This window comes from Sinocyclocheilus anshuiensis, unplaced genomic scaffold, assembly GCF_001515605.1.
Source record: "Sinocyclocheilus anshuiensis isolate Anshui unplaced genomic scaffold, SAMN03320099.WGS_v1.1 scaffold86, whole genome shotgun sequence".
Lineage (NCBI taxonomy): Eukaryota > Metazoa > Chordata > Actinopteri > Cypriniformes > Cyprinidae > Sinocyclocheilus > Sinocyclocheilus anshuiensis.
The window spans coordinates 1,466,499-1,492,893 of NW_015547662.1; the positions used below are offsets into that span (position 1 = coordinate 1,466,499).

The 26,395-nt window shown below is 36.5% G+C and overlaps 2 protein-coding genes across 4 annotated transcripts in view; one reads left to right on the forward strand and one right to left on the reverse strand.

Annotated features, from left to right (window-relative positions):
* The window catches only part of LOC107702331 (vacuolar protein sorting-associated protein 37A-like), a 16,588-nt gene extending 8,039 nt beyond the window's left edge, over positions 1-8,549 (forward strand). The window contains exons 2-13 of the mRNA XM_016504612.1: positions 314-484; positions 1,541-1,615; positions 1,697-1,814; positions 2,873-2,970; positions 3,076-3,286; positions 4,937-5,007; positions 5,191-5,318; positions 5,539-5,597; positions 5,818-5,886; positions 6,672-6,815; positions 7,627-7,710; positions 7,825-8,549. Of these exons, the coding sequence (XP_016360098.1) occupies positions 314-484; positions 1,541-1,615; positions 1,697-1,814; positions 2,873-2,970; positions 3,076-3,286; positions 4,937-5,007; positions 5,191-5,318; positions 5,539-5,597; positions 5,818-5,886; positions 6,672-6,815; positions 7,627-7,701 (1,219 nt within the window). The 3' untranslated portion in view covers positions 7,702-7,710; positions 7,825-8,549. The remainder of the gene's footprint in view (positions 1-313; positions 485-1,540; positions 1,616-1,696; positions 1,815-2,872; positions 2,971-3,075; positions 3,287-4,936; positions 5,008-5,190; positions 5,319-5,538; positions 5,598-5,817; positions 5,887-6,671; positions 6,816-7,626; positions 7,711-7,824) is intronic.
* A 2,633-nt stretch (positions 8,550-11,182) lies between these two features.
* Positions 11,183-22,975, reverse strand: LOC107702332 (myotubularin-related protein 7-like). Of its 3 annotated transcripts, none has more exons than XM_016504613.1 (14): positions 22,712-22,975; positions 21,485-21,604; positions 20,713-20,875; positions 20,043-20,200; positions 19,242-19,370; positions 18,615-18,749; positions 17,929-18,061; positions 17,722-17,831; positions 17,378-17,503; positions 17,196-17,245; positions 16,315-16,515; positions 14,089-14,223; positions 12,511-12,637; positions 11,183-11,933 (listed from the first exon to the last, which is right to left on the reverse strand). In XM_016504613.1, exons 1-14 carry the CDS (start codon positions 22,733-22,735, stop codon positions 11,610-11,612), a joined length of 1,935 nt encoding a protein of 644 aa, XP_016360099.1. In that variant the 5' UTR covers positions 22,736-22,975; the 3' UTR covers positions 11,183-11,609. The 3 variants fall into 3 exon arrangements, with proteins under 3 accessions (XP_016360099.1, XP_016360100.1, XP_016360101.1); XM_016504615.1 differs by having other exon boundaries at positions 11,782-11,933; positions 12,483-12,637; XM_016504614.1 differs by lacking the exon at positions 19,242-19,370.
* Between the last annotated feature and the right edge of the window lie 3,420 nt (positions 22,976-26,395).

A 26,395-nucleotide genomic window follows, 5' to 3' on the forward strand; every position in this document is an offset into this window, starting at 1 on the left:
CCGTCTATGTTTTTTGGCTCGTGTCTCTTTAAACCCCTCCCTGCTGTGAGTGATGACGCGAGTAGCTGACGTCACGCTCACACGGGTTGTTTTCTTGCGCGCCCGTGTACTTCAGACTACAGCTTAATCTCTCATAGTGTTATTAAAACTCAATTTATCTTATTCAGCAGTCATAAGCGTCTCTTTTAGATTTACTGTTCACTCATTTAAACGGCTGTTAGGTCGCTAATATTAGTACAAGACTAGATAGGGTCGTAGCTAATGCTAATGGTGGCGTTGGGTATTTCTTGACTTTTCTGTTTCATTTCGTCAGGCCTCTTCAAACTGACACCGCCGAGAGATTCAAGCGTTCGTTTTCGTTTTGGCCGTCGAGAATGAACTGGATTTTCCCCCTGTCCAAGGGCTCTGGATCGATCCCTCCTCTGAACAGTTTACAGAAACAAAGACAGAGACAGATCGAGTCGCTCAAAGCTGCTCACTCCAAGTAAGTCTCACTGAATGGCTGTGTCCCAAACCTAGACAGCCGAATACGTTACCTAGACAGCGTTTAGGTATTCAGTATAGCAATAGAGAGCAGGCTAAGATTTGAGACAGCCAAAATTAACTATACATCACGATTTCAGGCTTGATAACGTGCTCAATGGTCTGATCAGTGAGATGAATCATCTGGAATACCCGATTTGTGTTGTTGTTGTTTGCGTGTTCTGGATGCGCTGTCCATGATTCAGATTAAAGTATTAGCTCTTCATAGTTTACTCCAGATCCCTTCTTACTCAACAGGACAGGTCTTAAATTAGTGGCATGTTACACCTTGTATCATATTTAACAGAATGACAGAGCCATTGTCTTCTTGAGCAGGTTTAACTTCCCTAATTCTGATTAAGTTACATTTACCAGTCATTAAAAGCACACGATTTTTGACCCATAAACGCAATAGTGAGTTCATCAAAATCTGAACTATCTCTTTCAGTTTCTAATACGAAGCTGCCAATGTAGTTAACCGTATACAGTGATCTCTGCGCCAAGATACCAAAATAAAATGTAATAGCAAATATAATGATGGTTTCCTGACATGTTTCCAAACACTGCCATGTCCTTCATTGGTCTGCCAAACAAGTAGTCCCGCCCCCAAACATCAAAATTGGGCGATATTTACTAACACGTGGAAGCCGCACTCATTTGTTGTTATTTTAAATGAAATTCTTACTTATTTGTCTGACTTAATCCTGTGCATGATGTCTCCAAGTCTTGCAGAAATTCAGAAGGATGTAGACGAAGCTGCCAATGTAGTTAACCATATACAGTGATCTCTGCGCCAAGATACCAAAATAAAATGTAATAGCAAATATAATGATGGTTTTCTGACATGTTTCCAAACACTGCCATGTCCTTCATTGGTCTGCCAAACAAGTAGTCCCGCCCCCAAACATCAAAATTGGGCGATATTTACTAACACGTGGAAGCCGCACTCATTTGTTGTTATTTTAAATGAAATTCTTACTTATTTGTCTGACTTAATCCTGTGCATGATGTCTCCAAGTCTTGCAGAAATTCAGAAGGATGTAGAGTACAGACTTCCTTTTACTTTCAACAATTCAACTATTACTGTCAATATGTAAGTATTAAACAAATTTGTGTGGTGTATAGTGGTTTTGAGTGTGGGTTAATATAATTTGACATTTGCTGTCATCCACAGCTTGCTCCCACCACAGTTCCCTCAGGAGAAGCCAGTGGTCAGTGTTTTCCCACCAGTAGGTCATCATTTAGTAGACAGTAACAATGGAACAATGGTTACCAGTCCACTCATAACTAATGTAAGTTTTTCATCATTTTATATGACTTGGTTGGAATCTGAATGTGTTTTTTAAAGTCAACATTGATCTTACAACAATGAAAAAAAAAAGTTTGTCGTCAATCAAAAGTGCAATAATTTGCTCTACTTCTGAAACCACTTTTAATTTTCTGCAATGTCACCTTTGAGTTCAAACTTTGAGTTCAATTATGGATGCAAAAAAACTTTTCATATGTCATTTTAAAGGGGTGTTTGCACAACAGTTTTCAACTAAAAAGGAAAACATTTTATACTTTTTGGCTGTTCATTTACACGACAGTGACGTTTTGGGTGCCATTTTCAAACGTAACTTTTGAAAACTGGTTTCAAAGTGCAGGTTTTTAAAAACCATACTGTTATTGTATTGTACTGTTTCATATAAACTTTGAAAACACGAATTTGTGAAATCAGAGACATCATGTGCATGTGTATTACATGTTCAGTCTATAGAAATGCGTATGCGCATAAGTGCATAGTGTTTCTTTACAAAGTGACATCGCCAACTACTGGCCTGGCATGCATAATGCAGTGTTTTTAGTTGCTTTTGTGGATCCGTGTGAATGGGGATCATGTTGACAACATTGTCATCTGTACATGAAACTTTTCAAAAACGCAAACAAAAATCGTTGTCATGTAAATGTACCCTACTGCTCCACATCAAAACATGCTGATAATTACTTCTTTTGATTCGATGCATGGTGTCTCAGCTTGCTGATCACACACAAACTGATCACATTTTTATGATTTGAAACACTGTGAATGTCCTACAAATTTAAAAGACAGAAAATCTTATTATAAAAATAATTCAATATAAAAGATGTTGGTATTAGTTTTAATTCAGTAACACTTTGGGTCTTGCCAAATAATTTAAAGCCACTTTTCATGATCCAATTAATTCCTGATGGGTAAAATCAAGTCACATGCTGTTTTTTGTTGACTTTGAACCTACATAGCTATCTAACTTGTATTACAGAACATTCAGAAAAAAGTTCCATAAGCTCAACTGTTATACATTTCTTTCTTTTTCCCATTCTAATCAAGTTTGGAATGCATTCAGATTTAGGCAAAGTAATTCAGAGTTTGCTAGATGAGTTTTGGAAAAGTCCTCCTGCCTTGATGTTGGGTCCCACCTTTCCTTAGTGAGTATTTTTCACCATTTTACTAGAAGTTAAATCTAAGTTAAATTATGTCTAATAAGGACGTTGTCTAATTTGTGCTTTTGTTATCTTTGTCTTTTGGCTCAGTATGTACAAACCATCGGGGATGCCTCCTTACCCAACTCAGAGCTTCCATTTTGTTCCTGCCTTCCCACCACAGGATGGTCAGTGGCCTATCGGCCCTGCCTCTGTGCCACATGCAGGGGTGGAGCCTCAACAAGCCCCTCCCCGACCAGCAGCACCAGCTTATGGACTCATCACCGACCTTCCTCTTCCAGTACCAACTGCTGACTCGCAGGTACCTAACAAGCATTCAGTCCAAAATCAGCCAATCGGTCTATTAAGATTACAGTTTCTGTATTTTTACACGGCTATATCTAGAGACACTAGCACACACTGTATGTGTTTGCTGAGTACTTGTGTTCTGGACAGTGAAAAAAAGACTACTTGAGTTCCGATCTGACAGTTCAGACTGCAGCAGGCCTTTATACCAAAAAAAAAAAGTGTCTTGGATTGATTTGGTAGAAATAATATTGTGTGTTCATTTCTCATGTTCAGACTACAAAAGCAGGATTCAGGATGTTGTGCACAAAGTAAAACAGAAACTAGACGTGATATATTTGAATGTAGCATTACGTTTAGTTTAAATTTCCTCCACCGTCCCTGCCACCTGCTACATATCCAAGTTCAGTTTAAAACAAGGCCACAATACGTGTTTTACTGTAATCTTTATGTCTGTTTTACACCACACACACACAATATTAAGCACTTTACTCTTATTTAGAGGTTACTGGATTCACACTGTTTGTTTAAGCAGCGTAGAGCTGTGTAGCAGAAATGTGGGTGCAAGTTTCTGAGACTATTTATGCCATGCATTGCAACATTTCCATCACATAAGAAAAAAAAATCATGCTTTTATAAATCATGACATGAAAAATCATAGTCGATAGTCGAAATTGTGTAAAAAGCTGACGTTATGAGCAAAAGTAATTATGACTTTTTTTATCTCATAATTTCAACTTTTATCTCATAATTGTGATGTAGTATGTACTAATTTAGACTTATCTTATATTAATGACTTAGTATGTCATAAGTTTGACTTTAATCTCATGATTATGACCCATATTAAGAGGTTACAGTATTTACACTGTTAGTTAAAGCAGAATTTCGCAAAAGACTGTGTTGATTAATAGGACACAGTGCATTTTCAATACTAAGTTCAGTTTGCTATGCCTTATGAAAGACCATTTCTGCCACATATGAAAAAAACAAAACATGCTTTGGTAAATTATAGTTGTTTGAGTTGAAGTTATGAGATAAAAATTCAAGACAAAAAATACCTTTTATTTTATTATTTAAACTTTCTCATAATTCTGTTTTATATGGCAAAATTTAGTCTCCTCTCATAATTCTGACTTTGTATATCATACCTTTTTACCTCATTATGATTTACAAAAGTCAAAATTATTGCATACTAACTCATAGTTATGAGATAAATCAAAATTATGACTGAAAAACCAACTATTTATGTCTCATAATCTCAACTTTTTATCTCATAATTGTGACTTAGAATTTTTTATCTTAGAATTTCAACATTTTTATGATTGACCAAAGCATGTTTTTTTTTTTTCTTGTGTGATGAATGGAAACGGGCTTCCTTAAAGCATGTACCACTGAATTTAGCACTGAAAATGCACTATATCTCATTAATCAACAACAAAGACTTCTTGCAATATGAAGCAACATTCAATAATGGAGCGCATTACTCACCCATTGTTTGATAAAAAAGATGTCTATCCAGTCTGATGCCGTTCAGCATGCAATAACAGGCACACAAACACTTTCTATTCAGTACATCTGAAGCATTGAGAGGTGTGGAAACAGGAACACACGTAATTCAAGCCACAATAACCTGTGAAAGCTCACTTTTGATGTTCTTCCTCTGTAGTCCGGTCTGAATGGACACATATACAAGATGCCTGAAATCCCAGATACCTTTCCAGAACTGTCTGAGATGAGGTACGATATGTCAGGGCATTTGTTTGTTATGAGAATGAATTGGATCTTATTTGTCTGGTCTGTTTCAGGTATAGTACTAAAACAGAATATACTAAAATCTGTTTTATTTGAAAAACATATGAATTTGACATTCGTCACATTCTCTCATCTTTCTGGTGGGTTTGTCTGTTTGTAATCTCCTAGTGTTTCTCAACTGAAGGACATGAGCGATCAAGATGACGTGCTGTTGGAGTTCTTCATGTGTCTGCCTCAGCTCAAACAAGTAACCTCTGACAAAGAGGAGCTGGTCAACAACATCGTAGAGATCGCCAGTGAGTTTTCTGAGCAGTGCACTGCAGACTGAGCTTGTTACTTAATTCTAGATCAGTTTTGGACTAAAGTGGGATCAGTGAAATGTTTCTTGTAAACAAATATTATGCATATCATTTGAATCAAGTTAGTCTTTAAAACAACAAGCTCACACCTCTCACCCAATTCAACATAGATCAGATCAGGTTTGCAAATAACAGAGGGAATATGTCTTGCTTGCAGAGAAGAACCTACAGCTCGAGCCTCAACTGGAGGGCAAGAGACAAGAGATGTTGTGTAAAGTATGTACTTTCCCAAATACTGACGACAAATAATCGGGTCCAAACGTCTGTGATTTAATTGTTCGATTCAACTTCCCTATGTTCCGTATGTTGCATAATTCAAAATAGTAGCATTTTCCCAAATTGTCTCAGACTTTTGGATCCCACTGTACATTACAGTCTTGTCAGTATCTTTCCTTTTGAGAATGCTAACGATTATCTGGTGTTTTATTTTCTGTAGTATGAACAGTTAACCCAGATGAAGTCGGTATTTGAAACCAAAATGCAAAGACAACATGAGCTCAGTGAGGTAAAGCACACATGCACATGATCATGACAAGAAGTCTGTTGGACAAGGAAATGGAAAATATAGTATTCTAGTTTTCATCTAGTCTAATATTGAACATTTCAAACATTTTTTACATTCCTGTGTTGTGTTTGTGGTTTTTCTGCTTCCATATTGCATCTTTTTTTTTGGCCTTTCAGTTTTTGTTAATCCAGTTACATTTGGCTCTGGTTGTTGAATGGACTTGACAATATAAGATTTATTTATTTAATAAAAAAAAAAAATGCAGTAAAACAGTACTATTTTGAAATATTACTACTTATTTTATATTTTAATATATTTTAGGGTTTAATTTATTCTTGTGATTGAAAAGTACAATTTTCAGCAGCCATTACTCCAGTCTTCAGAATTGGTGCTTAATTATTATCAGTTATTGCTCAATTATTAATAATCTGATATTTTGCTGCTTATAGATTTTTTTGTGAAAACCATTATGCATTTGTAAGATTCTTTGATTAAAAAAACATGGTCTTTGCTGTCACTTTTGATCAATTTAATGTGTCCTTAACGAATAGAAGTATTAATTTTTTCCTCTTTTTTTTTTAATTTTTATCTTACTTACCCTAAACTTTTGAATAGTAGTCTATCACTGTTTCAACAATGTTAATCATAAGAAATGTTTCCTGAGCACCAAATGAGCAGATTAGTATAATTTCTTAAAGGATCATGTGACCCTGAAGACTGGAGTAATGGCTGCAGAAAATTCAGATTTCTTTTTTGTAATGTTTGTTTTGATTTTCCTCTGCCAGAGCTGCAGTCTGAGTGCGCTGCAGGCCAGATTAAAGGTGGCGGCCCATCAGGCTGAAGAGGAGTCTGAGGAGACAGCGGAGAACTTCCTGGAGGGAAAGACAGAAATTGACGACTTCCTAACCAGCTTCATGGAAAATAGAACGGTATTAAAGCAATATTGTGTATGAAACAACAAACAAATATTTATAAGCACCTCCAGTAGAACTCTATATATAGGCAATTCATCACACTATTTTGAAATTATACGCATAATTTTAAACAACTTTATACATGTTAGATTGGGTCTCCAATCTTCATGCCAGGAATATTGGATGCAGTCTCTTTACCAGATCCCATCAGAAGACATCCATTTACAGCAAGCCTTGTTTGATACTAAAAATCAGTTAACAAATCTGTATTAACTAAAAGTCTTCTATCAGCCTGAAAGGTTGACAGAGGAAACCAAGGAAGAACAGTTTCAGTGCTTCTGAATGTCAGAACTTCAAACCAGTACAATGACCACTACAAATCCAACAAGTGTTATTGTACCAAACCAAAAGCTTAATGCGTCACAGTATCGTCCTGAGACGTTAAAAACCTTGAATTGGAGACTTTCTCTTTATTTCTTACTTGTGAAGACTGATATCTCTCAAAACCACACAATCATAATCTAACCAATTATTATGATTAGATGGAATAATTAATTGATTAAATGAATAAAAACAGATGTATGGTTGCTGTCTTGAAGCAATACACAAGTTTTTATTGAGAATCGTTAGATTCATACATTTCGTAAGACTAGTGTGATGCTCATGAGGCTTATGTTCTGCCTCGACTTCCTGTTGCAATAGAAAGTTAACACGGGAACACAACTATGCTTGTCAAGTCATTCCATTGGGTCTTATCATAAGGTCTGATATGAAAGACTTGTGCACTTCCTGAAAATTAACATAATGATCTAATCTTCTTTTTCAGCTTTGTCATTGCAGAAGAGCCAAAGAGGAAAAGCTCCAGCAATGCATGACCGTTCCCTACCACACATTAGATTGAATGCCCCAGGTAGGTAATTGATATTTTCTTCTAACTCAACAGATTGATTTACAAATGGTAAGAAAGTGATTTTAACTCTCGTGTTGATAAAAAAAAAAGAACATATGATATTCTTTATCACAGGTTTGGGATCAATCTACCAGCAGACCGGTGAGCTTAAGACAAGCAGCACATCTTGTGGCCTACAGCCTTGAGTGGGCAAACCTAGATACATATGAAAAAGAGATTTCGGCATCATTTAATGAAATCAAAGTGATTTTTGCACAAAATTTCCAGAAGTGTTACACTCCCCTGGTTGAGTAGGCCAGATGTGAGTACTTCTGGATGTGCCCAGTCTGGCTGTGGCCCAAAGGCTGTAATCAGAGGAGAGCAATCTGTTCTTAATAGTGTTCCGAAACAGGTTGAGTTCTAAGCTTATTAGTTCAGTTTGAGTTTATGTGACAAATGGGGTTGGGCCTTGTACGCACTTGAAGATGATTTTGAAAAATGTTAATGCTGCCGACAAAAACATACTGTATTTAATAATGTTGATAAAAGCCTTTATTATAATTAGACATTGTATTAAATGTTTATTTAATTTGATAGGTTAATAAAACATTTAGAATAATCTCTGCTATGGCTTAAGTGTGGCTTTGCATCTTCAGTAACAGTTCAGAGGTATATGCACAATATATAGGTACCATATCAGTTGTGAGCTTTTTTAATTTATTCAATTGGTATTGGACATTTAATTGTGCTCATTTCCTCTATTTTTACATTAAGATTATGTTTGCCATAGTTGAACTTAACAGTGTAAAGCATCACTTATAGGGGACATCGGATGCAAAATTCACTTTCACATGGTGTTTGCATATAAATGTGTCTTAGCAGTGTGTGGACACAAACCACCCTACAATGATAAAAATCCATTCACTCTTATTTTTTTAAACCCCAAAAACCTGAACAGTCTCAATTATCAGGCCGTTTTGATTTTCTGAGCAGTATGACGTCATATTGCACAAGCCCCACCCACGGCCGCTGACGGACTGTCTTGTATTAGCATATTTCCACCCTCGGCCAGTTGTATGCTTGTACAGTGTCTCGTAAGCAATGCAGGTGTTTTGTAGTTGGATGTAAAAGTGTACATAAGAGTCTTCATGTTCTCCCAACATCAGAGCCACTGAGGACGCAGTGGATTATTTCTGTTTTTGATGGTAACGCCACCGAATACGCAAAAAAACGGAAGAGAGGGGCGGGGTTAGCAGAGCTCATTATCATTTAAAGAGACATGCACCGAAACGGGTGACTGGGCAGAGCTGTTTTTGACAAGGTAAAAATGGTGTTGTTTTACACGACCATTGAGGAATTTGAACCAAAGTATGATGCAGACATTTCATGAAGACCCCAAAGAATCATACCAACTTGTGGAAAATGGGCATCCAATGTCCCCTTTAAAGCATCACTTAAAACACTAACAATTCAATGACGTTGTTGAATATATTATTCACATCTGAAAACATTTATCCATTTCACCTACTCTGTTGTGATGCATATATTAATCTGTAGCGTGTATCTCTTGTGCTATGCTAAAAATTATTTACTTAATTTGTTGTTCCCGATCAAAAATGAGCTGTCTTTTAAAAACTGCTTGTAAATCTTTCATTATGCTATATTCTCACCAATTCTTGGATTCAGTCTTTTTGTCAACTTGTTTTATTTCAATTAATTTAGCACAGATTCTGTAGGCTTCATTGATCTGAGTTTATGCACCTCAGTTTTTGACTGAACATTGCCAAAATTATCTACAAATGATGCTTTTTTCACTCAAAAGCTGAGGCACATAAGCTCAGATCAGGGAGGCCTATGACCAATCAGTTCCAAAAAACACCTATGCTAAACAAGCTGTATTCAATATTTGGTTATAATATACCATACAAAATTTATAAGCAATTATTTTTGTAGGCCAGTCATTTCTGACCAGGAGAACCACAAATGTAACAAGGTGGGAGAAAAAAAACAACTTTTTTTGGGAAGCTTTTCTACCCCGTGTAAGCAAAATCAGTAAGTTTTAGTCCAATGTGATAACTAATGCATTTTCGTGGAAAAGAAAAACCTTTTCCGGTCAAAAATGACTGGAGCACATCTTGAAGGTTTAAAAGGCATTATTTTAGTGTTTATGGTTTTATTTTTAATATATTTTGACAAAATAGCATTCTATTTTAAATTTGGGCATTTATGAGTTATCAGCCAGAATTTTATGAGTGCATCCACAAGAGTTGAGTTTCTGCTAAAAAGGTGAAATGTGTCATTTCTCATTGTTAAATTGCCAAAGATAACTATATGTAAGTCATTCGTAGGTGTCTTCATGAAGTGTGTAAACACTTTGTAAATGCTCCTTTCAAAGTATTGCAGGGCTGTGTTCGACTTATTTGTCCAACAGTCGAAGATGGGGTGGAAGTGTTTAGGAAACCTGTTTGGAAACAGTCATTGCAGTTTAATTTAAAGCAGTTCCACATTTAAAAATGTTCATCAAAAATTGTAAAAACCAGTTCCAGATATCCTGTCATTTTGTTTGCTGTTTGGCAAACATTTTATTGAGAGCATTTGCCTTAGAAATGTAGATATTCATATGTTCTAGACAAATTGTTTAAAATCTACTGTTGTAGCTGAAATGGTAATGACAGCGATGTGTGAGGGACTGACTGTCTATATGCCAAAGTATGCCTACAGTTACAGAAATGTGAAGTAAATGTAGTGTGGGTGCCATACAGCTCTTGATTCCATATAGTTATTGTTTTCACATGTACAGCAAATTCTCATAATTTCTGTTTAAGATTTTCTAAACACACAGGTGGGAATCTGATGGTCTTAAAAGGCACAGTCCAATTTCCATGAAGATCTGAGCTAGGATTGGAATGGAATACTAGCATACTCTATTTTGCCTACTGTTTTTACACATGAAATTAGAATTAGCATTATGCTGTGCTATATGGTCAAATAAAATGGTTGCATTGTATTTCCAAACCTAATTATTAAAAAATATATATACTGTATATACTGCTTTGTAGGACACAGTATTTTCAAATGTTGTATGAATTCTGTATAGAAGCTTCCATCCTGTAAGAAGTTTCCATCGTGGGATAAAATAAAAAAGGTCATTGCAACTGAATCTTACAAATCAAAGTTTATATCTTTTTCAGAATTGCGAGTAAAAAAAGGCAAAATTGTGAGAAGAAATTCTGTGGCAGAAAAAAACTAATTCTGAGAGAAAAAATTGTTTTTCTCAAAATTGCAAGAAAAAAAAAAAGATTTGTGAGATATAAATTCAGAATTGAGACAAAAAGTCTGAATTGTGAGGATAGTTGCAATTTTTATTTTTTATTGTGGCATAAAAAAAATAAAAAAAAATCGTAAAATGTAAATTCAGAATTTTGAGAAAAAAGTCATAATTCCAAGAAAATAAATATGAGATATAAACTAAAAAAAAATCTGAATTGTGAGATAAAAAAAAGTAGCAATTACCTTTTTTATTGTTTTTATCCCATGGCTGAAACAAGCTTCCATAATACTGGGTATCTGATGTATGTTCTGTGTATTAGCGTGAGTAGTATGATAATACGCTGTTCCGAACATACACAAGCTATGGAAAATGTCAAGACTAAAATGACCAAGGGCTTGAAGGATCAGACAGTGAAATATAGTCAAACCAAAACATAAAATACTATACAAGAAATAAGATTTTACTCAAATGGAATAAGGTCTTATTGCCAGACCATCTTGGATATGTGTACTTGTTCACATACTTAAATAAAAATGAACACACAGATTAAAAAAAATTAAAATGACATTAAAAAACAAAACACAGCAGTTCCCAGTTTGATACCCGTTACTGTGCTTTTATCCCTCATTGTCACCAGTTCTGTTTTAGTTCAGGCGTTTGTTTTGACCGCCTCATCTGAATCGGGGTCCTTAGCGTCGTCTCCAGCACTAGAGGAGTGGCTGCTGAGGTCAGCCACGCCTGACTCGAAATCACTGCAGGTTGAAAGGTCATCAGGGTCACTGTTCTTGGATGGGGCTGCTAACTCTAGTGGCAGTGTGAAGGAAGGAGTGTGTTTCTCGCTTCTTGTGGTGGTGAAGTAGTCTAGAGGGCTGCTGAGTTTGCTCTCGGTTGGAATTGGATGGCGGACACGTTCAGACAGCTTGTTGGTCTTCCTCCCCCCTGAAGTTTTCTTCTCCTTCAGTTGGGCAAGTCTCTGTAGAGGTCAGTTTGAAGAGGACAAGGTTGGTGAGTTTTACATTAGTGCAGCAAAAAGCAAATTCGATTCTCTTGGGCTAATGTTTGAAATTAGGGTGACCACACATCCTGGTTTTCCTGGTCATGTCCCTAAAGTGCCTAAAATGTCTGGGTTTTGGCTTTGTTTTCCTATTGACAGTCTCTCTACAGTCCTCATACATTTTATGTACACATATTTGCACTGCTTTGACCGTTCTGTGTAGATCCCACCTTATCGCACACAATGATTGGTTGATTATGTACAATCCCTGCAAGCTATTAGCTAAAGTCATTACCTTTAGCAAGTATGAAAGCAATAGAAAATCAAGGCCAAAACCTGTACATTTTAGGCAACTTAGAAAAGAAGGAAAAAGAGGACGTATGGTCACCCTATTGAAATGGAACACTAGCATTCTGCATAGTATACTTGTAATGTGTGGGAATGAATTATGCACCCATCCTCTACTTGTGGATGCATTTTAAAATGCTTGATGATACATATGTGATATTTATGCATGCGTGTGTATGCCTTGTCCAGCGTCCGTCTCCCGTGGTACCTCCTGGTGGGTGCTAAGCTCCTCCTCCAATTGTTGTGACTCCTCCCTCACCACGTTCAGGCAATCGGCTGGAGACTGGTGTGAAGCCACACTTTTCTCTGCACGGCCGTACATCCCCTTCCAAAACCTAGAACATCATTTCCAGTTGGTTAATCCTATATTGCACAGTGTTAAACAAACAAACCCATTTAATTAATTTTGCAAAAACATTATGTATTTAGGATGGCTATAAAATGGTTAATAATGAAGGAATGACTAAGGGGGGAAAAAAAGCTTTGTCTTGGTTACTACGTCATATATATATATCTCTCTCTCTCTCTCTGTTAAGCATTATTTCAGTTCAGTTCATTTCAGTTGGTTGCCAAGAAAACATTTCTAAAATTTTAAGTTTTTTTTTATTTTTTTATCTAATATTAAGATCTCTTTTGTTGCCAACATTTAATTACCTGTAACAATCATTAAACATTGAAATTAAAGATGAGATTATTGAACAAGTATCAGATGAAAAATATCTTGGTATGATTTTAGATTCTCAGTTAAAAGTTAAGTCATGTGAAAAAGTTGTGTAAAACAATGAAGGCAAATCTTCCCAGCTTCAGAATAATACGAAATTGTTTAACATATGATCATGCTTTTCTGTTTTTAAACTCGATATTATCAGATATGGTATATTGATTAGCTATTTGGTCTCAGACAAATCAATCTATAATTAATTCGATTGAATGTCTTTACAATAGAGCTTTGAAAATTTTAGATAGAAAGCAAATAAGATACCATCATTGTCAGATCTTAAGTACATATAAGATTTTGAGTTTTGCTCACTTTGTCTTTTTTCACTATGTAAAGATTGTGTTTAAATGGTCTTGCCCCTATGCCTTTATGTACATTTTTTTTTTTTTGAAAGATTGCAGGGGAGCAGCAGATCCACCAGAGCAGCTTCTGGTGGAAATTGTAAAGTTTTATTTTGTAAAACATCTTTTGCTCAGACTGTTCTCTCAATGAAGGCTGTACAATTTTGGAATTCATTGCCTGTTTATCTAAAATCTGTTGCAAATGATAATCATTTAAAAAAAGCTGGAGGCTGAAGTTCAAGTTCAACCATCTAAACGTTTCCCAAAGGTAATGCTGCTTTTTCATATCAAGTTATTTCTTTTGTAGGATATATGCATCTTTTAGCATCTTATATGCATCTTTTTTAGCCTAAATTAAATAATTAAAAGTGAGAAAACACCCTAGTGGTTAAGTCAAACGGCAGCTCTTATAAGGTAACGGTCTTTTTCACAAGTCCACTTGGTGTGGTGGAAAGTACCGAATTAACAAGTGTGTTTATTCCCTGTTAAATTCTCATTTAAAGAAAGCAACACCTCTTTCTGTTGCTACATTAGCTGGGAAAAAAAAAACTTAAGTGTCATTGCAAGCTATTTTGTGTCCAATATACTTTCACTTCATTTTCTCATTCTTACAGTATGGAGCTTTGTCATCTCTGAGCCAATTCAGAAGGAAGCGTGAGTATTATGCAAAGGCACGTGAGAGGAAGTCTAATGATTGTATAGAAGCCATTCTGATCGGTTGACTTACTTGAAGCAGTAGGCAGTGGTGAGAGGTTTCAGAACCCCCTGTGTCTGGCTGTGGTCTGTCCTGTACAGAGGGTTTGTGTATTCAGCCCTGTTCTCCCACAGGTGCGGCCACAAAGAGTGCGTTCGCTCCTGTAACCTGCATAGTTCACAAAGAGGGAGGCTGAATGAGTAAACTAGCACATATAGGTAATGAAACCAAGATGGTCCAACAGTTATAATGAGAAGGTACATTATGTTTGGAACTAGATTCTGTATCAAGGGCTTCCCACAACCATAAAAAAAAATTATATCTGACCCTCATATTGAATATTATAATATTAATATTAGTCTGGTGATCAGCTGCCCACTTAGACAGGAAAAGACCATCTAAACAACATTTAAAGGGATGAACCATATAGTTCTCATTTTGCTGATTTTAGTAATCCAGGTTATTTCTCTGACCAGTTACAAGTTCTTCTTTAAGGCTTCCACACCAAGACGTGTATTGACCTATTTTCCATGTCACTGGCACCAGCCGGACCTTCATTAGTGGCTTTTCGGCCAATTGAGCATGTTAAATTGGCGTCGGAGCCCATCGATCTGATTGGCTGCTCATCTTAGAGAACCAGTGTAAGAGAAGAAAACGTAAGTGATGAAAGCAAGACTTTCCCTGCATCCAAATATGCCAACTTCCCTACTATATAGCAGGCAAAAACAGTACGTGAGGCGAGAAGTATGTCTAGTTTTCATAAAACAACAGGTGAAAGTACTTGGATGACCTACTAAGTGTATATCTGATGAACTCTTTACTATCCCATGAGGCCACAGAAGAGGATTTGTGAATGGCAGTGAAGCGACACGACGGATGCTGGTAGATCACATGAAAGTGACAACATGGCGGACATAGTACATCCAAATTTTCATACTACCCATATTCATACTATATAGACAGTGGCAGATTTAGGCATGGGTGACATGGGCAACCGCCAAGGGCAGCATTTTGCCAGGGGCGGCACAGGGTGACAATATGTCTCTGTGTGGGTTAATTAACCTGGTCGGGACTCAGAGTGTGCGTCAGGAACATACTTTTTAAACAGTTTTGTAGTGCCTACCAGACAAAATGTGATTTTAGATGCAGCTTTGTGTATTTGTGTGTATCCCCAGTCGGTGAGCGTGATTTCACCAAGTACAACATGTTCCTGGATCAACATGACCTCAGGTGATGCCAACCCTGAAACAACATACAGAACTACCACATTTTGCTATAAGTTTGATCGCATCATATAATAATTGCTGTTAATAGTGTTCATTGTCTGTTTGATTACGTCTTTAATTGATTTTTCCGTACATTTCTGCCATATGTACATTAACTGACAGTCACCACTTATAAGCTACCACTAAATATTGTAGAAACTTAATTTGCTGTAAAGATGCAATGATTTGTATCGTGAAAAGCGCTGTACAAATAAACTTGAACTGAATTGATCCTGGAACAACATTCCAATCAACCAATCAGAATTGAGGGATACGTTTTCAAGAAATGTCAGTTTTAGGCTTTCAATCAGGATTAGATGCTTCTACGCCCTTGTTATTCACCTATCATTTCCCTCTGATTTTAGGAATAAATTACAGGTAGGGTTAGGTTTAGGGGTAGCTATTGGGTTAGGTCTACATTTTTGGACAGTAATGTTGATCCAGGATCAACAAAAGATGTTGATCCAGGAACATGTCTTACTTGGCAAAATCATGGCGACCCAGTCACAGTCCCAGCTCTTCCAGTTTTCCTTTTTTGAATGACAAATACTGAATACTGCCACCTTCTGGTATGGAGAGTTATTTCCTCTCACGCAGAATGTACATACTAGTTGGCCATTGACTTGTGTTCAAGTGCAACTTTTTGGTCCAGACACAGGTGATGTGATGTGACACCAAGTCGGTTTGGTATATCTAGGGATTTAGGAGCTCTCATAATATCAACCTGGTATCCTTAAAACATGATTTCGTTTCCTGGCTGGATCTTGCCATTTTGTGGACAATATGCCAGTAAACAGACTGTGGTCCATCTATACTAGTACATCTATAACCATCTCAGTTCAAAAAGTAGTTGATTTCTAGCCGTTTGCCTACATACATACACTGACATGTTGAGCTGCAGGTGCTCAAGCAGCTGGTGCGAGTAGAAGCCTGTCCCCCCCCTCTTCTCTCTCAGCAATCCATATTCAGAAAAATGGCAAAATGTGTTTGTTACCTCAAATCTCTCCTCTCTTTCTGGCAATTGCCGATGAAGTTCCCGTACTGGCAGGAGTATATATGTGTGTGTAGCTGTATAAGGAATCGCTCATTGAACTCAAACGCACAGGGGAACTGCTGCATCAGCTGCCACACACATTCCAGAAACTGGTCCATGACTGGAGAAACCTCCTTAGGGTCACCGTCAAGGTGAGCGTACCTGTAGAACATTTTATTAATAAATGAAGATGTAAATAGTAATGAGATAGTTAAACATCCAAAATAACTTGTCATCATCATTTAGCCTTATTCAATTCCAAACCTTTCTACTCTCAGATTTCATTTGCACTTTTGGATATTCCAATTTAGTGTCACATTACAAAACAAGCAAGAACCGGTGGTTTGGTGTCACTGACATCACACCAAGACGTGCCAAGTTTGAATATGCGCATAGGCAAATTACCTTTGATCAGTGAAAAACAATTTAAACATGACACAAAATTAGCGTATGACTTTAGAAGACTTCGAAGTCACTGTAAGCTTTTGCTATATGGAAAAAAGCAGCTTGAACATTCTTGAAAATTTCTCCTTGTATGTTCCATGTAAGAAAAGGTTCATATTTGTTCACAAATGTTCATTCTTGGAGTGTAGAGGCTCACCTAAAGCTTAGAGACGCAGAGTTAACATTGTACACTGCATGACTGATGGTTTAGTCACAGTATTTGCTATGGATTCAAGAATGAGGCCTTTCTGGTCTCGCATGTTATCCATACACAACATACACAGTAGAGGATATTCACAGAAAGCTTCAATTCAAGGAACAAAAATTAACTGCAAGTTGTACGTGGTGTCCAACATTTTGAGGCCAGAAACAAGCAAATTGAAATAAAAAACACAAACCTGTGGGAAAACTTGTGTCCAAATGATACCCAGTCCTTCTCAATCAGAACCTACGAGGAATGAGACTTGTGTTCAAATACTGGCAAATCATGTTACATATTTAGTCTCAGATGATGTTGGACTATAGCACTGATTTGAAAATCAAAGCAAAATGGATCGGTCATAATCAACGTTATTATTACCATCAGTCCTTTGATAGTTCTGTAGTATGGGTCTAGTAGTACACTAGCCACCGAACAGGCCTGAGCTGTTCTGTCCCAGCCGTCTGAACAGTGCACCAGAACACTCACTCCATCCTCTGCCACTGCCTGGCAACACAGACAGGAATGGAAGAATACATGTGTGATTATATCAATATACTGTATTTGTACTTAGGTTTTCTACTTGTGTTTTTTTTGGACATGCCATGTTTTTAGACATGCATTATCAATGAATTTCCGTGATTTTCCATGTCCATTCTAATCACTTCTGATAACATAGCATGGCTTTTTAAAAATCATCTTTAAAACTTTTTGAAAAGTCTTGCCTTTGCAATAAAGATTCCAGCATCTAGTACAGCTTTGATGTGTTTTAGCCACCCAGAGTTCTCCAGACCCCACAGGAAATCACTCATTGAGGGAGCCACGAGTTCACCAACTGCAAGACAGAAAAGGTTCATTTTTCCATATGGACAGCAAGTGAACACTAGACAAGTATCTGCTGGTATAAAAGTAATAAGGATTAATTGGTCTACCATCTATAAGCTTCTGTTGGCTGTTCCTCATGACATGGATGTTTTCTATGCCAATGAACTGCAGTTTTGTATTAGTGTAATGGTCTTCAATCTCGTAGCCTTTCCCCGCAGCACGATTAGCCATGGCATTTAGCTGGAAATAATTACAAACAGTGTTTCAAAGTCGCAATGCTGCTGGTATTTATGATTATTTACAAGATATCAACATTATATTACAGTACAGTTCATTACAATAATTGGAACTTCTTGAAGTTATATGCACCAGGCCAAAGCCAATAATTTTTGGATATAGGCTACTACCATTTAAAAGTTTGGGGTCAGTACAATTTTTTTTTTTTTTTTTTGTAAAACAATTAATACTTTTATACAGCAAGTATGCATTAAAATACTAAGAAGCATATTATAATGATTTTTGAAGGATCATGTGACAATTTGCCATCAAAGGAATACATTTCAAAATGCATTAGAGAAGAGTTTTTTTTTTCTCTCCACAATATTACAGTTTCCACAGTTTAAAGGCTGAAATAAACGCAGCCTTGGTGAGCATCAGATATTTCTTTAAAAAACATTTTTTTAAAAACCCCAAATTTTTGCATGGTAGTGTATATCAGACAACTTTCAAATTACCCCATCTAAAACAGTTTGTCCAACCTGTCCATCCACTTATTTTTTTCGTGATCTCTCACCTTTGGCCTTGTGTCCACCACATACATTAACTCGCTGACGGGGTTTGACTTCATAATGGCCTGTAGCATCTGCTCATCATCTGAGGAACGTGCACTGAAACCAGAAAGAGGCTGACTGCTCCGACAGATTGACGCCTAGAGAACCAATGGTGTGTGAATTAAAAGAGAGAAAAGTGGGGAAGTGAAGACAATGAAAAGTTTTGGTTTAACATAGTAAGCTTAAAGTGCGTGTGAATCGGAAGTTGCTGCCCACTTTTTTTCAGTATAGTGATGTATTTCCAACTGAAATGGAATATTGAATAGAGGGCGGGGTTTTATTTTAGCGCTCCTCCTCTCATCTCTCATTCATAGGAATCTAACGGTTAGAGGGGCGTGGTTAAAGATATTCTGCCCAAGCAGTCAAACTGACTTCATCAAAGAAGGAATGCCATTCCAGAGCGGAAGCAAATGTTCAGATTTTGATTGAAGATTACCAAGACAAAAATTTTTTTTCAGTGGATTAATTTGCACTGCTTAATTGTTCACCTAGAGTAAATTTTGATTTCATGAGGGTTTTAATATAAAAAGTAAAAGCCTGCAATGGGTTGATGTCGATTTCAAATGAGTGTCATTATTTTTTGCACTTACACTGGTGTCTCTGTGGAAGTAGGAGAGAATAGGAAGACGTCCTCGACTCCGGAACTTGGCACTGCCCACAATGACAGCAGGAGAGGCTGACTTTGGCACAAACAGCTCTGATGGGTAAGTGTCACACAACTGCCAATCAAAATATTCTGATTAGAACTATTGTTTTACATTCTTATGGTCAAAAGTGGCCCTGTTTATTTAGTAACACACATTCCTGTGCTTTTTGTGGAAGACTCGTCGAAAATTCATTAAAATATAATAATTTGCTCTGCCTCTGAAACAACTTTTCTTTTCGGCTGACTTTACAAATTTGGATAACGTATATACTTTTAAATACAGACCTACTATCAGCTCTGAAATTGCCAAGCAATAATAATATTCTTCTGTAGAAGCCACATTTCCATGTGATTCCAATTAATGTTTTTTTTTTAAGCAAATCGCATTTAATAGCCAAACTTCCACTGAAGAACTGCTCTTCCCATAATCATCCACCAATCAGACGTGTCACTGTTGCTATAGAAACATAAACCAAGAAATAGCTCATTTATGTTCCATATAGAAGAAAGAAAGTCATATAGGTTCGGAACTACATGAGGTTAAAAGTATCTCCTAAAGTACACAAGCACAGTCTTCTACCAAGTTTCAGTTTTTGGGGACAAAAAAATACACACATCACATTTAATATTGTTTTTCACAGTGTAATTTAAGACGTAAACTCAAAACCGATCTCTGAAATTTTGTGGGTAAGGAAAACATGGTTATTGACCCTGAGCATGAACAGGCATTTGAGCAAATACTTACTCTGTACTCGTGATTGGCTGCTGTGACATGCCAGAGGTTGCTGGGTATTCCCATTCGATTGAATTCTGCCTTCAGGTCGATGAAGCCCCAGGCCTTTTCCCTTAACTCTTTATCCAGGTTGGGGTTAAAAGAGAAACAAAACAACTCTCCATAGCGTTCTGCAGTATAAAGAGAGACATTAGTAAAAGTTAATGAGTGTGTCGCTCCCATGGGCGAGAATTGTGCTCTGACGTTGTCTGGTGTATTTTCATAATGAACTGTGATGGCACAGCTAAGACCTTGCATTGTCTAAGCAGAAAAGGCACAATGTTCACTTTTCACAGAAGAAAATACAAATATATGGATTATTATTCATGCTTTGCCAAATCGTATGAGAGTAAATTTGTCATGTGTGCCACCGCACACATTTTTTTAACCATAAATTGAACAGGATATTTGTTAGTGTATATTTTGCTTGATTATCCAACAAATATACTTTGATCATGAAAAAAAAAAATCTATGAACACTTTAAATTGCATTTCAATACTAAATTATAGTAAGATGAATAAAAGCAAGCATATATTCCACATAGCCTATTCATTTGACTTTTTAAGAGCACTCTGAAATCAACATGTTTAGCATTTATAACTCTTTTGATTTTTGTCAAGTTTAATATGCATTTTACATCACCTGGGCGTGAAAGTCGAGTGAGGGAGGCCAGCACATCTAAACAGTCCTTCTCCTGTGGGATCAGCAGTCTGTAAACAAGGAAGTTCTTACAGCGGATAATGAGAGGACTTCCTGATGGATTTGTCGGGAGTCTCTCCACATTATATACCAAACTGTGCAGAACCTAGAAGAGCAAGAGAGACCCTTAGTGGCTGCAGAACTCTTCTTGTTTAGATACACGGTTTAGAATTTTACGATTAATTAATAGCTCAAATTATGGTATAATATCACCAGATAACAAATGAATAACTCAAATAATTTAACAAATAAACAATTAATAAACTTATATATATATATATATATATATATATATGTATATGTATAAAATATATCTTGTATGTCACAAAATGTGAACTATATTATCGCCCACCTCTAATATGCTAAATGTGACTATAAAGCATGACGATATTAATTTAATTTATTATAAACATTGACATCATGATTTTTTTGTTAAGCTGCTTTGAAAGAATGTGTATGTAAAACGTGTTATAAATAATCTAAAGTAGATAGATCTAGACAGATAAATTGAATTAGTCTAGATTCAGCAAAAAAAAAGGTAATAACAATAAAATAAAAAATATATATAGCCAATAAAAAGCAGAATAAGGCAACAAATGCAGCTGATTGTAGTAATTATCCAGATAACAGTGACTTGTGACACTGTGGTTTTAACAGTTGGGGTCATTTTCAAGAGGAAGCTTGATTGTCTGCATGAAAGGGTTTTGATTCCTACCCAGATCTCTTTGCGGGCCTCCGAGTTCTCTACAAATATAGTGTGAGTCGAGGAGAGGTATAATGTTCCCACCGTGGATTTCCTGGGGGTCAGTCTATCAGTCATACGCACATTTTCCACCTGGAAGAAAACAATATAGTCATTTTTCTAAAAACCAGCCTTGCGATGTACATTATATGTTGTCAATTGTAAAATAATAGCTTACCAATACATATATGGCTCTGAAGATCATATTAATTATTGTGCAATCATAACAATTAGCTTCTCTTCCCAAGCTTGGCATTATTCTAAAACATTAAATGTAGTAAATATGAAATGAGGGCTAGCTAGAGACAGATCACCTTGTCCTAACCTCAATTAATGTGCTCTTGAATACATTAAAATCGTAAGATATCATACTAAAGAGTATGCATTTAAAATTAAATGGTAAGATCTGCTGAGTCTCATGATGCATCAGTAGTGCTGAAGGTGAACCATTATTCAGATCGTGTTACAATGCTCTAGAGATGGGGGATGCATTGTGGCCTATGATTTGGGCTTATTCTGTCAACCCATTTATTTTACATAAAATTAATTCGGTAAACAAACATTCATTTTAAATATTATGCATATGTCATTCAAAATGAAAGAGATCTATGGGGGATGCATTGTGGCCTATGATTTGGGCTTATTCTGTCAAACCATTTGTTTTACATAAAATTAATTCGGTAAACAAACATTCATTTGAAATATTATGCATATGTCATTCAAAACGAAAGAGATCTATGGGGGATGCACTGTGGCCTATGATTTGGGCTTATTCTGTCAAACCATTTGTTTTACATAAAATTAATTCGGTAAACAAACATTCATTTTAAATATTATGCATATGTCATTCAAAACGAAAGAGATCTATGGGGGATGCACTGTGGCCTATGATTTGGGCTTATTCTGTCAAACCATTTATTTTACATAAAATTAATTCGGTAAACAAATATTAATTTTAAATATTATGCATATGTCATTCAAAACGAAAGAGATCTATGGGGGATGCATTGTGGCCTATGATTTGGGCTTATTCTGTCAAACCATTTGTTTTACATAAAATTAATTCGGTAAACAAATATTAATATTAAATATTAAGCATATGTCATTCAAAACGAAAGAGATCTAGAGGATGGACGCTGTATTGCGAGCGTTTTTGTTTTTTTTTTAAATACCCTAACATATAAAGGACATCAGCAGTACCTTTGGTGTTCTGATGTGCTCCATCCTAGAGACGCCTGTCCAAATGATGCGAAGAAAATCAATCCGGACCGACCGGGGTATCGGGTCTTTTTCAGGTCAGAAGAACAGAGCAAGTCGTCGCATGTTGGTTAAAAGACCATCATTAGATAATGGCAAGGCCCGTAGGTGCTCAACCATGATTCTGGTCTAAGCGCGGAGATCCGCCGTGTGCTCAAACTGGTACACTATGGACAACACAGAGCGCACACGCACACACATTACGAACCCCACTATGGCGAACTCTTGGCTCATGAATATTAACTAAGTTTTGTGACGTTGGTCCAATAGTCATCACTGATTGGTTGAAAGGCAGACAAAGATAGGCGGGCTCTAGTCAGAGGGCGAATTAACTCTTCTCACTTTGAGGAAGGTTTGGTTTATTAATTTTAATGAAGGTACGTGACTGGCCGCTTTAGGAAGATAACCACGCAACGTCACAAAGAACTATGTAATATTTATGACCCAATCCTTCGCCATAATAGGATTCGTAATTCGCATTACCTTGGATTTTTTCACAACAGCGCATGCGCAAGCATCTCGTCTGTATCCCTATATTGAAATGGCTATCGCCCTTGAGCAGAATAAAGGCTAAGGACAAGGTGATAGATGATGGTTGTATTTTAAGTGACACAATATATAAGGTTCTGAATAAAGATCTATATAATTTGCATATTTGCACTGATAGTTTTTTTTATATATAGTAGCCTGTTTCCAGGATTTCAACGATTTCCAATGAGTCGATAATTTAATTAACATTTAAAGTTGATTTTAAGTCACGCGATTTAAAGAATCAATCACAGGGTTACTATGGCTGATCACACAGTTTTGTCTTTTATCATGTGATTTTCAAGCACGCAGTATTTTGCTGTTGCATTTGTACATATTGCATTGCAATACACATTGCAAATTACGCAATACGCATTGAAAGTGTGTTAAATTTCACAATTGAACTCTTAAGTCATTTCACAGTGTCATTTTGTCATATGACGCATTTCCAGCATTCGTTGCTTCTTTAACTTTATGATCATTCTTTTCATAGAAAAATCTCAATTTACGTGATTACGATATTTGTTGTTGTTTCTGTAGGTACAACATTTGTCCGCAAGGTGACGATAAATTACCACCGTGGTATATTCTTTTTGAAACCATGTGGTGCGACTTCAGACAGACCCATTGTTGTTTACACAGATGCGTTCTGCATGTGGTAACGTTTTACTTTTTGCAAAATGTTATTAAAGTTATTGAATTTTACTGTTTTTAATTGAGATTAGCCCCTGCCAGGCGAATTTCTCCAACCCAATTTCTTTATTATTATGGGGCAGCAAAACTGGTAATAAAGCAGCTTCACTCAACACTGGAAAACTGGTACATATAGGTTTATATAACTGACCTTCACAGTCTTGTATGTCCTTTTTGTTGCATTTGCTGATTTTGATTGTTTGTGTTAAATCTTTAATACATCTTCTTCAAGATTCTTTTTTTGGACGTCTGGTAAATAGGATTTTTTTTTTTTTAATTATAAACGAAAATACTTACAAATGAATGAAAGAAAAAGAAAGAAAACACTTTTGATCTTTTTCAGTAGGCCTATCAATTCATGAACTAACCTGTCACACTGTAACTCAATGTGGCATTTTATGATTGTTTTTTTTTTTTAAATTAAGATGTAATATTTATTTATTACTGTATACGTTCCTGTAAAACGAAGAGACTGCAAGCCGATTGCTTCAGCAGTGGGCGGGACTAACATGCAAGCAATAACGCCATTGGCTAGTGCTCACCTGTCAGCGGTTTGATTTCAGCAAATCGCAATGCCGACAACTTGATTAATATTCATGAGCCCAACAGCGAACAGGCATTAATGCTCTCTGATATGCCGACGATATGAATTCTAATGTACGTGAAGGTAAGACAAGAGCCAATATATATATATATATATATCTTTGACTATTGTAAGTTAATGTTGTTAACTTTTATAGTGTTCTTAATATCTGAACTCGCAAGGAATTCTTTAAGTTTTGTTTAATTTGAGAAATATACACTCTCAGACCCGCCTCAAACTCGCGCCATTGGTTGACCCAATATTTTTGTGTCGAGATGGTCGACAAATCAACCTACAGATGGTTTGCTTAGTTGTCTCTGCAAATTAAGCTGAGAAAATGTCTGTGCTCTGTATGCAGTATTAGGAAAATACTCCAGCTGAGGGTCTAGTCATCAGAGCTGCCTGTAGGCCATGATGGACAGCTTGCTGTGGCAGTATCTTTTCTCTGTCACTGTTTTAATAAGAGCTGACGAGTAACAGAACACAGTTACTTACACTTGATGTAGGATGAATTCCTTGGACCAGACAAGGCTTAAATGTCCTTTTTTCCCCCTCTAGTTATTTAAGATTCAATAAACAGTCACTGTTAATATTCTGCATTGTCTATTTATATCTGATTTTACTGGTTTGAGTTTGCTCAGCATGAGGATCGAATTAACACATTAATCTCTACACATATCATGCATTTTATATTGATGGTCTCTGTATTAAAATATGCAGAGATTTGCAGTTGGTTTTATAAAAAAAAAAGGCATCTCTGGCCCATTGTGCTCTAGAAGATGATTTGTCATGAACATACCTGAACTCTGTTTCACTATGTAAGTGAACAGGCCCTAACAATCACTTTATTAATGACTTGTTTTTGGTTGAGTAAATATTATTAGTAACTCTATATGCGCTGAAGTCTGTGGTCAGGTTGAATGCCCATGTTTACAGGCCCCTGAGAGCACTGATGTTTCTATATAGGCTCTTAGTCTAATACAGGGAGCCTGGGAAACACATGACCTGCAGGCTGCTGGAACATGTGCATGGGTGGTCAGGATTGTGTCTGTGTTTCCGTTCTATGTTTAAGTGAAGATAGATGCTGCTATTTCTTTACTGAATGCAGTAAACAAATACCTTTGAAGGATGTTAGAGATTGGACCTAAAGGAGTATTGTGTATGAACCCAGGTATCAGGTTATTTATATCTGTCTCTTTAAAACAGAACTAGCTATTGAATGTGTGTGAGTGCGTTGGGGGTTAAAACGCTTTGGACAGATAAAGAGTGATATTAAAGCCCTGTTATCGTCAGTGTTGGATCCATGCACCGCACACACACACATCAGTCACAAGTGTGTCCAGGCTTGAAGTGCTGTCCTGACTGTGAAAGCAGATTCTCAAACATGGTTACACAAAACCACTTACATATAAATTCTGATTAGTTTGATCTCTACTGACATTTTAAATATTAGGTTAAGAATTTAAGAATACACTTCTGTAGGAAATGAAAAAGTGTGTTTCTTATCTTTTTTTTGTTTAAGGCTCTTTGAGTTACAGTATTAAGTTAATAGTGGTGTTTGATAAGCCATTGTTCACGTCTATTGAGGTAAAGCATTTCTGTAGGTCTGAGTGAAACCTTTGTCCTCTACCACTGCTTAAGTAATGTCCGCTAGAGTGCTGAATCTTTTCCCCAAGTGATCCTGTTGTTGGTTTACTGAAACTGCAAATATCAAATCTATCTTTAACTTGATAACATGAGCAGGTCAAGCATTTATTGCACAACCATGACTCCCGTGTCTGAGGTTGTGTTAAAATGTGTATGCAAATGTGGTGTTGTTAGTA

Excerpts from the sequence above, each read along its gene's own strand:
- LOC107702332 (XM_016504613.1), bottom strand. The coding sequence starts at position 22,735 with ATGGAGCACATCAGAACACCAAAG. Across the intron at positions 20,201-20,712 it reads CACTCGACTTTCACGCCCAG|AACGCTATGGAGAGTTGTTT; the intron begins GTGATGTAAAAT and ends TTTATACTGCAG. Across the intron at positions 12,638-14,088 it reads ACCACTGCCTACTGCTTCAA|GTTTTGGAAGGGGATGTACG; the intron begins GTAAGTCAACCG and ends ATGATGTTCTAG.